Source organism: Gopherus flavomarginatus, chromosome 8 (genome assembly GCF_025201925.1).
Source record: "Gopherus flavomarginatus isolate rGopFla2 chromosome 8, rGopFla2.mat.asm, whole genome shotgun sequence".
Lineage (NCBI taxonomy): Eukaryota > Metazoa > Chordata > Testudines > Testudinidae > Gopherus > Gopherus flavomarginatus.
Window position 1 is genome coordinate 59556593 of NC_066624.1, and position 12351 is coordinate 59568943.

Genomic DNA, 12351 nt, shown 5'->3' on the forward strand with positions numbered 1-12351 from the left:
TGTGTAGTTTGGAGAGGTGAGAACCAGGTGGGCCAGAAAGGAGATTCAATGACTGTAAGAGCTATGAGTTGTCACAACCACCTGAACTGGTAGTCTAGCAGAGGAGGGACAGGAAGGAGCAGTCGTTAGAGGGAGCAGGGAGAGGATGTGGTAAGACCACTGTGGCTGTGCACTGTTAGCTCCAACGCTTCGCTCCAGAGGCTGTGTTCCTAGCTATGCTCCGGCCAGTTCACCCCACACTATGTCAGCTTCCCCCTAGAGAATCCCAGCTGCAGAGCAAAAGTCCTCTTAAAGGCACAAGAGGCTTGCAGGGGAACGCAGAGCCAGCACTGCCACCAGAGCAGGTGGCCCTGACGAGGAAAGGGTGTAGCGAGGACAACCCAGGGATGTCCCAAAGGAAGTGAGTCATTCAGCAGGATAGTAAAGCACTTTGGATTCATTCCTTCTGGATTGAAGGTGCTCTGTGATTGTGAGGTTCCTCTTACTGACTCCTCTTCCTGCATTACAGTCATGCTATCAGGTGTTCTCGGCGGCACTGACTAATGTCCCAATTGCCAAGACCAGGCATACAGGACAGGCAATGACTCCTTGGTGAGACGGAAAGGCAACAGTTAATGGGAAAGAAGACAAAATCGTCTAGATTGGATTTGATTCTCACAGCAGTTCTCTGAGATTAGCCTTTGTAAGGCAGGGGGTGGCTGGAACAAAGAAAATAGCCCTTCCCACTGTATTTCAGACAAGCAGGAATTTAAATGATACAAAGTGGGACTTTCCCCTTTTAAATCTCTTGGGTGAACGACATGCACCTGCCCTGCTCCCACTCATGCATGTGTGTGATTCAGTGCCAAGTGAAATGCTGCCTGAAAATGGGCTGACTGGAATGGGGCAGGGAGGCGGGGTGAGGAAATCGAGGAGCTATTGGGAAACAAGGATAAACACTGCCAGTCATTGCTTCTGCTAACACAGCGAGCCCTGTCCCTCTATAAAAAGGCAAAGAGTAGCCCAGGAGCCATCACAGACTCAGAGGAGACAGACTCTGAGTGAAGCTCCTGCAACACCTGTCTGCTGAGCCCAGGAGAGAAGGATGAAGTTCGCTTTCCATGCCGCGCTGTGCTTGGGGATATTGGGTGAGTGCCTGCAGAGCAGCTGTTTCGAGGTGGGGGCATCACTGTCATTTTCAGCAGCCCCCGCACTAGTCAGAGATTGTGAGGAGGTTGCATAAGGGAACCAGTTTAATTGCAGTGCACAGTAAACGCCAACAGTCACTTAACTGTGCAGGACAGAAACCAAAGGGAAAATAGCTGCCGGGTGCTGGACTGTGTCAGCTGTTTGCCAGAGATCTTGCTGCCCAGAGATGGCAATTTTAACACTAATTACAGCAACTTTACCACAGTTCCTATTTTGCTAAAGGCTTGATCCAAAGCCAAGTGACAACCACAGGAGTTTTTCCATTGACTTCAATGACCTTTGGATCAAGCCCTAAAACAGTCCGAAGGGAAAGCCTGCAGTTTCAGGTTTGCTCTTTATATGGAGCCCCTGTTGCAGGTATGGGTGGAGATATGTCCCCCTGGGGGAGCGCTGGTATAAGAAGAGAGTCACTGAAAGCCTTCCCTACAGAGGATGCACATGTGTTTAGAGAAGCTTCTTAAAATAACATTTAGCAAAGAATCTTTAATGTGAAAATTACAAAAAAATACTGCAGAACCTGTAGACTCCTGTCTTTCTAACCTGTCCCATGTTCTTCTCGGGAGGGTGGGGCGTGTCTCCGCAGCTCAACTTTGGACCCCCTTCTTGTAAAGAGACGTGCCCCTTCAACCACCCTCCCCCCCACCAAGACCTTGTCTGAGAGTCCAGGGCTTGGCTTTCCCCACAATACCCTGAATTGCTTGGGGTTATCTCAAAGAAGCTTCCGCAATTGTGAAGCACTGGAATGGGTTACCTAGGGAGCTTGTGGAATCTCCTTCCTTAGAGGTTTTTAAGGCCAGGCTTGACAAAGCCCTGGCCGGGATGATTTAGTTGGAGATTAAGTCCTGCTTTGAGCAGGGAGTTGGACTAGATGACCTCTTGAGGTCCCTTCCAACCCTGATATTCCATGATTCTATTATTCTAATGGTCTGGTGCCACTAGTGACTATAACCCCTTCTCTTCTGCCCCAGCCCTGCTCAACAAGATGAGGCTGTGAGGAGTGCCTCTCTTTCTTCTCCTAGGCCCATAAAGGTCCACAAGTCTCCTTCCACTAGATATGTCTGTACTCCTGCCTTTGGAGCCCCTGCCCTTTCAGGCTCCTGGTTTCCTTTGTGTAAAAGATTGACTGCACTCATGACAAATCCATCTCTCTGTCTCCTCTCCTGCCCAGACCCCTCTATTTGCTGATACTGAGGCCACCTCTCTGGCAGTGTTACTCCTTGACTTAAATGAGAAGCAGCAGGGGAAGGCATTTTAGAAATAGAACTGTAAAAAGAAAATCAGGCTGAGATTTTTTAAACCAATCAGCAAAAGCAGAGATTTTAAAATAGAAGCCGGGACTGGGACAACAATTAGAAACAAATGGAAAAAGCACACAGACAATGGCAGAGTTTTACAGGTAAAACAAACAGAAACAGGCACTGATTATTATACAGACATTCTATTTTGCAGTGATTTGGAACAGGCAAGTTGTGCACACATTGTGACTGCATAATCTTATTACTGTTACCTTATCCTCTTCCCACCTGGTGTTTGTTATGTTCCCTTAATGCTTCTTGTCCTAAATGAAGTGTCCTCTTCTGCTATGAATCTAGCATAACTGGGGCTCCCAATCCCAGTTTGGACCTCTGGACACTAATGTTAGCTAAATAATCAGCATCCACAACACGGTGACTGATCGAAGCTCTCAATCAGCAGAAGAAGAGCATCTGTTAATAATGTTCTGTCCTTCCTTCTTAAGGTCCTGATCCTGCAAACACTTAAGTGCATGTGTAACTTTATGGATGTGAGTAGTCCCACTGAAGTCAATGGAACAGCTCATGTGCATGCAGTGAAGCAAGGACATGTTTGCAGAACTGGGGCTTAAGTTATCTATCCTTATATCTTATATCTATTCTTATATTCCCAAACAAAAACCATGGTGAATAAGAGATAAGAGTGCAAAGGTATTTTTACCCCTTTGTAACAAGCTACAGAAAGAAAACTTGTGGAAAAGAAACCACATGCATTTTCCGAAACAGAAAGCTTAGACTTTAGCAGTTCAATACCCTTCACATAAGGCTTAATGCAAAGCTAAGTGAAGTCAGAGGGAGTCTTTCCATTGACTTTAGTGAGGTTTAGATGGGGCCCTTTTATACCAACCAGCTTCCACCCTCATTCAACATCAGTTTTTCCCATGACAATGTAAACAAGTGGGAAAGCATTTACTACACACCAACACCTGCATTCAGAGCCCTGCATTCCTACATGGTGATGGTGGTACCCGATACACAACTATTCAGTATGTAATAGCCATGTGCTTTCAAACAATACCTTAGATTCTACAATGCACAGGCTCAGCATACTCCATTATCCTATGCAAGTCTGTAATGCCACCCTGCATGGAACAGCTTTCTTTGCTTTTGCCAAAAATTCAATCTTTACTAACGGTTAAATTCAATTCAATGCACTGCTGTATCTTCAACCTGTTTTCGTTCTCCGATGGCACAAAAATCCTACCTGGCCCGTGAAATTGGAACTAAACTTTACACAGCAGATTTGTATTTACCACCAATTCCCAAGGGTGGGCAGAGCTACCAATAGGGGGGTGATGTGGGCTGGTGGTTATGTGAGTGTTTGCATAGGGAGGGATGGCAGAGGGAGACTGGCTGCACACTTTAACAGCCAATTTCCAAATTCTCCAATGTGTAGGTTGGTGGAAATGCTGGGCAGATCTTGAGCCTCACTCCAGGTGCTTGATTTGGCTCCAGGGACGCACACAGCAGAGGAAAGCTGACTTATCTGGTCACCAGGGAATTCCCCTGATGTGAAGAGATGCTCTGGGTGATGCCACCTCTCCCCATATCCAGGACAAGAGGCATACCAATGGACATGGGTGTAACTAGGGTGCTTCTGGGCTCCAGCCATCCCCACTTATGGGAACAGCCCTTTGGGCTTCTCTAGCTTACACCAAGGACTGGATCCCAGTCAGTTCCAGGATCAGCTGTGGAAAAGAGGCATCAAGCCACTTTTTCTCACCCCCATGTCCAGTCCTGCACTGAGTGCAGTTTAGCCAGGTCAGAGAGTATGTTCCTGTGTGTTGTCTTTTTGTGAGGGTGTCTCCTGGGGGTGTTCCAGAGAAGTGATCGCAACAGCCTTCCAGCCTTCACTTCCCTCTCACAAAGTGTTTCGTTTGGGAACTTGCAAGTTTGTGGTGAGTCTGTAACAGAGAACATGCTGCGTTTCCACTTCCATTGACATTGTCAGGTACTCAAGGTGGTCAGCCTTCCACTCCAGTTTGCCCTTGCAGCATGAGAGGCCTGCAGCTGCAGAGCTCTCATTGTGCGCACTTCTCTGGGGTCTGCAGGGTAGGAACCCTCCTCCTGGACACTTCCTAAGGTGCACAGGGCAGGCAGACTGGAGAGCAGGAGAGCCTGCACAGGATAGCAGCTCCCAGCCTGCAGACCAGGAAGTCCATGACAGTGGAGCTGCCCTGCTATATACCTTAAGGTCTGCATGGCAGGAGCTCCCCTTCTGCACATCTCTTCAGGAGTGACCTCAGGACTTTAGGGTAGAGCTTGTTTCCTAAGGAATGAAGGAAAGGTGGGAGAGTAGTTCCCTGGCAGAGAAACACATGCAAATTTGGAAAGCTCTCTGACACAGAGGAGGAATCTGGAATAAGGTATTTATTCAAGCCCTGACGTTTACCCTGCTTTCAGTTTGTGGGCCACGGCCTGCTCTCAGTTACATCACAAATCTGGAGTGACTCCACAGAGGTTAGTTACGCTGGAATTACAAAGGCGTAACAGAAGGTTGCATTTGCTCCTATTTCTTCCTGTTCCTGAAAGAGGAATGACTTTCCTCTAAAAGCACAAACCCTGAGAATCATCCTGCATTTGGGCTGGGGTGAGGAGCTTTAACAGAAATCTCCTAGTGATTTGAAGCTGAGGTGGCCAATTAGTAAGAGCTAGAATATAAAAATATCAAACCCCCTACACTTTGGGACAAATCCATCTGTGCATAACTCCACTAAGGTTATACCAGAGGTCAATTTAGCCCTTTGTATCCACTTGAATCTAGATGTAAGAAACCAGTACACAGTGGCCCTAAGCCCTGGAGTCCTGCTATTGGGAACACGTAGGGAAGGAGAGACCTGTGGGTCTCATGGGAGACCTATGTCTGTAGGGAAGGATTATGGTTCTTTCAACTAGGTCTGAGGTTCATGAAATAACCTCTTAGTCCTCTTTTGCTCTCTCCACAGTGCTCTGTCTTGCCGACCTTCCAGCCCAAAGTTCCATCCGATGGTGCACAATATCTGATGCAGAGCAGAAGAAATGTGTGGAATTGAAGACGAAAATGTCCTCAACCGCTTCATTAGACTGTGTGAAGAAGCTAACTTACTCTGACTGCATAAAAGCTATTGCGGTAGGTTGCCAGCAATGTATCAGGTCTGAGGCTGGGAGGAACAACTTGCCCTGTCGGGTTCCATTTGCCTAATCTGGGATGAAAGCCTCCCTATCCTCTTCAAGTGATTGATTTCCTTCCCTCATTGACTGGCTCCATTGCTACAGCAGCACCCCAGCCAGAAGGACCCCAAAGAGAGGCTCTGTTAATTAACGCTCAGTGTTTTCTGCCCTTGCTGCTGCATGTGCCCACAATTGATTTAATCCTTTTGTGGTTCAGGAGAATGAAGCAGATGCCATTAGTCTGGATGGTGGCCACATTTTCGAAGCACACCTTGCCCCGTATAATCTGAAGCCTGTTGTGGCTGAGGTCCATGGCACAGGAAAAGGTACATTTGCATGGAAGTCACTGTTATTGACCATAAAGTTGTGGCACTTTCACCACCATGGTGCTAGCTGTCAGCATGTTAGTAACACCGTACTACTCAGGCAAACTGGGAAGGCACAAACCCCTGGGCAAATCAGTGTGCTAACTCAGAGAATACGTACTTCTTCAGAGCTGGCCATAGACCAAGGGCCAGGGCCTTAGCTGGTACGCATGAGGACTGATCCGCAGCCAGTGACCTCAACACAGCTGTGCCCATTTACACAAGATGAGAATCGGGACCTGGTGGAAAGCAGCAATGATCTGTACTCCTGCTCCCTGCCTCATTTTCCTAGCTGTCCAGGTGATCACACTCTCCTCTGGAGCCATCAGCGTTAGTTCTATCACTCCACTCACCCTGATCTCCTCCCCTTCCCCACAACCAGACTGGACCTTTCCTAATCCTCTTGATTTCTGATTCGTTTGAGGATTTTTTTCCACTTCCATGAACCTTCTGGTTCTTGCTTCATTCCTTCCCAGTGACCCATGGGTGCTAGAGTAATTTTACCTGCAGACTGGGGAGCAATGCTAGAGCAACCAGTTACATGTTATTACAGGTGACATTCTCATTTTCACATGTCCCCTGCAACACCAGCAAGTGAGGTGACTATCATTGCTGAGCCGGGTCCCCTCACCTGCCATGCTCACATGCCCCCTTCGTAGTACCTGAAAGCTCCAAGCAGCAGCAACCTATGATGTGCTTGGCCGTGTTCAGGAAGCGTGCTGAGAACAGTAGCTTTTCCCTGATGTCTCTCTCAATGGCTATTCACGCAGAGCTTAGCTCGTGCGCTACTACCCTTGAGGGACTAGAGGAGATTACAGGAGATGGTGGTGGGGTTTCTATCCCAGAGCAACCTTTCCTCTCCACACAGCCCCTCTATATCATTTCCATTAGGCAGCTGAAATTTGGCTCCTCTGTGGATCACAGAGGAGGAGTAGACCAGTCTATAGAAATGGTTCTTACTCCCACTGCCCTTCCACTGCATGTGGCAGTATCACAAGGGCAGTAACTCGTTCTCAACAGAACTGGAGTAACTCCAGTGTGCTGCTATTGCAGTTCCCGCTGGGGAGGTTTACTGCTCACTGCAGTGGTGCTGCAATGGCTGGGGAAGCCTAATGCAATAGCGTGTCTGAAGAATTTTGTGAGGTTAATTTGCCTCAGTAACTAACGGCCTCTGACAAAACACAGCAGGGGGACTAAGCTGAGCAAACCTCAAAGGCTTTCTGCTTTCAGGGACCTTGTACAAAACTGGAAATTAACTGGGCTAATCCAGGCATGTGGGACCCAAGTTATGAGTCAGCTGCACTAACAGAAGTTAAAGAATGACATCAACACAAAGTTTGTAGTGTTGGGGTGGCCATGGTGGTCCAAGGATATTAGACACCCAAGTTGGGTGAGGGAATATCTTTTACTGGACCCATTTATGTTGGTGAGAGAGACAAGCTTTCGAGCTACACAGAGCTATTCTTCAGGTGTGTGTAGCTCGAAAGCTTGTCCCTTCTCCCAACAGAAGCTGGTCCAATAAAAGATATTATCTCACCCATCTTGTCTCTCTAACATGAGAGTCAGTTGTTTCTTGGAGGACCAGGCTGAGTTGAGCACACAGACACGGCAGTGGATAAACAAGCACAATGAAGAGGCAAAGAAACAGAAAAGAAAGCTAAACATTAAAGCTGCTGCTATCAGAGTTGCTGGGTCTGCATCCCCAGTCTGTAGTTCTCTTCCTGTCTACTGGGATGATTTAGCTGGAAATTGGTCCTGCTTTGAGCAGGGGGTTGGACTAGATGACCTCCTGAGGTCCCTTCCTAACCTGATATTCTATGATTCTACTGCATGACTAATGATTCTTGGAGGAAAATGACAGTACTTCTCCATTCCTATCTCCATCGGCTCCTGCTTTCCAGATCCTACCCAAACTCCCAGCCTTCTCTTTGTATTATAATACAGGTCTCTGTTTGGAAAGTCAGGCTGTTTTGAAAGTGTGTAGAGTTCGGGCTGAAGGCAACATTACAGAGTAATTCTCAGTGTTATGGTTGAGAATTAAAAGGTACAAAAGTCAGGAAATTGAAAGTAGTGGGTTTCTGTTGCCTCCAGAATTCAGTCCCTTTGCATAGATATAATATTTGCCATACAGTCTATGGAGAGAATTTTAACAGACCCCATTTAGAGTCCACTCCTGCAACCCTTACTCACACAAGGCATCTTTACTCATGTGAGAATGTCTACTGCACTCAAAGAGACTTATCACTAGGATAAGAGCTATTAATAGCAGCACACATGTAGCAAATAAATGCAAAGACAAGAGCATTTAGCAATTACTAGTAATACTAATTAGTAGAACATTTAACATTATGTCCGTTACAACCATTATAGTCAGATTGACATCGGCATGGCAACCCACCAATACTAAACAGGAGAAAGGGGTCGGGTGTTTTACTACATTATTATGGCTCTTCCTGTGCCCAGGATTTGTGTGACATGGGAGAAAACAATTGTGTGAACTGGAAGGGACGGTAAGCGACTTCCATTTCTGTTTGTGTGTTCCTTTGTTCCAATGCTTGCTTGCTTTTTCTCCTCCCTCCCTTACAGATGCGACCACCAGCTACTATGCTGTGGCAGTGGTGAAGAAAGGAACCGACTTCACAATAAGGGAACTTAAAGGGAAGAAATCCTGCCACACAGGGTTGGACAGGTCTGCTGGCTGGGTCATTCCCATTGGGACCCTCTTGTACCATCAAATCCTATCCTGGGATAGAGCCTCTCCCATAACCCACGGTAAGATGGGAAAGAGCTAGGTGAGTAGGAAGTGCTAACATTAAGCTGGGGGTAAGGACAACTGGGATTGATTAGTGTTAGGGGGAAGGTAACAGGCTTTCTGAGGAACTTTTGGGGAAACCAGCAAACCAACGGAACCACTCACATTTCCTAATTTTCTCTTCTTCCATCAATAAGGGCATTTCCATGACAGCAACAGCTTCCTTGCTTTGGAATCCAATATCTTCTACTCAATCACAGTCCAAAAACTGTGTTGTTCAATGGTTAAAGTTGCTACCAATGTAATATGCCATCCTGACACAAACCCAGGGAAGTGGAAAGTTAAAGCACCTCTACTCCTTTACACACAAACACCCTGCACCACTGCCATGAACAGCAGACCACATGACAGAATCTTCACTCTGCCCTGCTGGAGATGCGATCCTTCCAGCATCCCCTTTACCAACCCCCCTTCCAAAGGCATCAGGTTACAGACAATCTTCCCTTCTGCACATCTCCTCTCCCCCTACTACTTCCTCTTAACACCTCACACTACTATACCAAGCATCAACAGCTGGGAGAAGGAAGTTTGGTAAAGAGTGAGTTTGCTATTAACTACTGCATGTCTTTTTCCATAGCTGTGGCCCAGTTTTTCTCAGCCAGCTGCGTCCCTGGTGCCCCTGCAAATGAACCAAATCTGTGCCGCTTATGCCCTGGGACAGGTGCTCAAAAATGTTCCCGTACTGGGCCTTATTCTGGCTATTCTGGAGCCTTTCAGTGAGTGAAAGTTATTTTTATCTGGTAACTATCTGTCCCACACACGTTTTCAGCTGTACCATAACAGGGTCTCCTAACATGGCTACACTTGTAGAGTAGTTGGGACCTAATTGTCTCATTGGTTTCTGCTGAGTAATGGGCCTCAATGGAATTTAAAAGGACTCCAGAGGTGACCCCAGCAATTACAGGCCCATAAGCCTGACTTCAATACTGGGCAAACTGGTTGAAACTATAATAAAGAACAATATTGTCACATATATAGATTAATATAATTTGTTGAGGAAGCGTCAACATGGTTTTAGTAAAGGGAAATCATGCCTCACCAATCTACTAGAATTCTTCAAGGGGGTCAATAAGCATGTGGACCAAGGGGATCCAGTTGATATAGTGTACTTAGATTTTCAGAAAACCTTTGACAAGGTCCCTCACAAAAGGCTGTTATGCAAGTAAGCTGCCATGGGATAAGAGGGAAGGACTGGTAACTGATTAAAAGACAGGAAACAAAGGGTAGGTATAAATGGTCAGTTCTCAGAATGGACAGAAGTAAATAGTGATGTTCCCCACGGTCTGTACTGGAACCAGTCCTATTCAACATATTCATAAATGATCTGGAAAAAGAGGTAAACAGCGAGGTGGCAAAATTTGCAGATGGTCCAAATTACTAAAGATAGTTAAGACCCAGGTGGATTGCGAAAAGCTTCAAAAGGATCTTTTAAAACTGGGTGATTGAGCAACAAAATGGCACACAAAATTTAATGTTGATAAATGCAAAGTAATGCACATTGGAAAGCATAATCCCAACTATATATATAAAATGATGGGGTCTAAATTAGCTGTTACCACTCAAGAAAGAGATCTTGGAGTCACTGTGGATAGTTCTCTGAAAACATCCACTCAATGTGCAGAGGCAGTCAAAAAAGTGAATAGAACGCAGGGAATAATTAAGAAAGGGATAGATAATAGGACAGAAAATATCATGTTGCCTCTATATAAATCCACGGTATGCCCACATCTTCAATACTGTGTGCAGATGTGGTCGCTCCATCTCAAAAACGATATATTGGAAAAGGTTCAGAAAAGGGCAACAAAAATTATTAGGGGTATGGAACATAAGAATGGCCATACTGGGTCAGACCAAAGGTCCATTCAGCCCAGTATCCTGTCTACCAACAGTGGCCAATGACAGGTGCCCCAGAGGGAGTGAACCTAACATCTATCTCCTGCCATCCATCTCCATCCTCTGACAAACAGAGGCTAGGGACACCATTCCTTACCCATCCTGGCTAACAGCCATTAATGGACTTAACCTCCATGAATTTATCTAGTTCTCTTTTAAACCCTCTTATAGTCCTAGCCTTCACAACCTCCTCAAGCAAGGAGTTCCACAGCTTGAATGTGAGTTGTGTGAAGAAGAACTTCCTTTTATTTGTTTTAAACCTGCTGCGTATTAATTTCATTTGGTGGCCCCTAGTTCTTATATTATGGGAACAAGTAAATAACTTTTCCTTATTCACTTTCTCCACATCACTCATGATTTTATATACCTCTATCATATCCCCCCTTAGTCTCCTCTTTTCCAAGCTGAAAAGTCCTAGCATCTTTAATCTCTCCTCATATGGGACCTATTCCAACCCCCTAATCATTTTAGTTGCCCTTTTCTGAACATTTTCTAATGCCAGTATATCTTTTTTGAGGTGAGGAAACCACATCTGAACTGCTTCCATATGAGGAGAGATTAATAAGACTGGGATTTTTCAGCTTGGAAAAGAGACGGCTAAGGGGAGATATGATTGAGGTCTATAAAATCATGACTGGTGTAGAGAAAGTAAATAAGGAAGTGTTGTTTACTACTTCTTATAACACAAGAACTCGGGGTCACTAAATGAAATTAATAGGCAGCAGATTTAAAACAAATAAAAGGAAGTATTTCTTCATACAACGCACAGTCAGCTTGTGGAACTCCTTGCCAGAGGGTGTTATGAAGGCCAAGACCACAACAGGGTTCAAAAAAGAACTAGGTAAATTTATGGAGGATAGGTCCATCAATGGCTATTAGCCAGGATGGGCACGAATGGTGTCCCTAGCCTCTGTTTGCCAGAAGTTGGGAATGAGCGACAGGGGATGGATCGCTTGATGATTACCTGTTCTGTTCATTCCCTCTGGGGCTCCTGGCACTGTCCACTGTCAGTAGACAGGATACTGGGCAAGATGGACCTTTGGTCTGACCCAGTAGGGCCATTCTCATGTTCTTATGGAAGAAGCATCCCTACTCCAGGGTTGAGTATGTGGCCTATGATAGCTCCTAGTCCCTACAAGCAGTTAGTGAGTGACCAGAAATTGAGCTATAAATTGCACATGGCAGTACAGAGCATTATCATTGGGCTACTCCTGATGATTTTCATTATAAAATTCTTCTCTGCCATTGCATTTCCTTCCCCAGCCCACATAGCTTTTTGTGAAGATAAACTGTCATGTATCTGAGGCTTGCTTCAAAAGTAGTTGTCTGAAACGTAGAGGGATGATCTGAGATTAGTAACAAACACAATATTTCAGTGTCCTCCTTTTCTTTCTGCTTTATTTCCCCCTACAGGTGTCTGAAAGATGGAGTTGGAGATGTAGCTTTTGTCAAACAGATAACTGTTCTAGGTAGGCATGAGGGATCATTCCGTTTCACCACTTTCTGGTCAGGCCTTTCACTGGGACTCTATCCTTGAATTCTATCTATATTGCACCTGCCTTCATTTCTCTCTCGGTTTATCCCACACCTCTTTTCTCTTTGTCTCTGGGAGGAAATATGCTTTGTATGCTGTGTTCCTGACTGCTACATA

General features: G+C 45.7%; 1 protein-coding gene across 1 annotated transcript in view; it reads left to right on the plus strand.

Annotated features, from left to right (window-relative positions):
- Positions 1 to 953: 953 nt before the first annotated feature.
- The window catches only part of TF (transferrin), a 56996-nt gene continuing 45598 nt past the window's right edge, over positions 954 to 12351 (plus strand). Inside the window, exons 1-6 of the mRNA XM_050965242.1 lie at positions 954 to 1127; positions 5426 to 5589; positions 5848 to 5956; positions 8582 to 8767; positions 9385 to 9523; positions 12114 to 12169. Coding sequence (XP_050821199.1) covers positions 1085 to 1127; positions 5426 to 5589; positions 5848 to 5956; positions 8582 to 8767; positions 9385 to 9523; positions 12114 to 12169 — 697 coding nt within the window. The 5' untranslated portion in view covers positions 954 to 1084. The remainder of the gene's footprint in view (positions 1128 to 5425; positions 5590 to 5847; positions 5957 to 8581; positions 8768 to 9384; positions 9524 to 12113; positions 12170 to 12351) is intronic.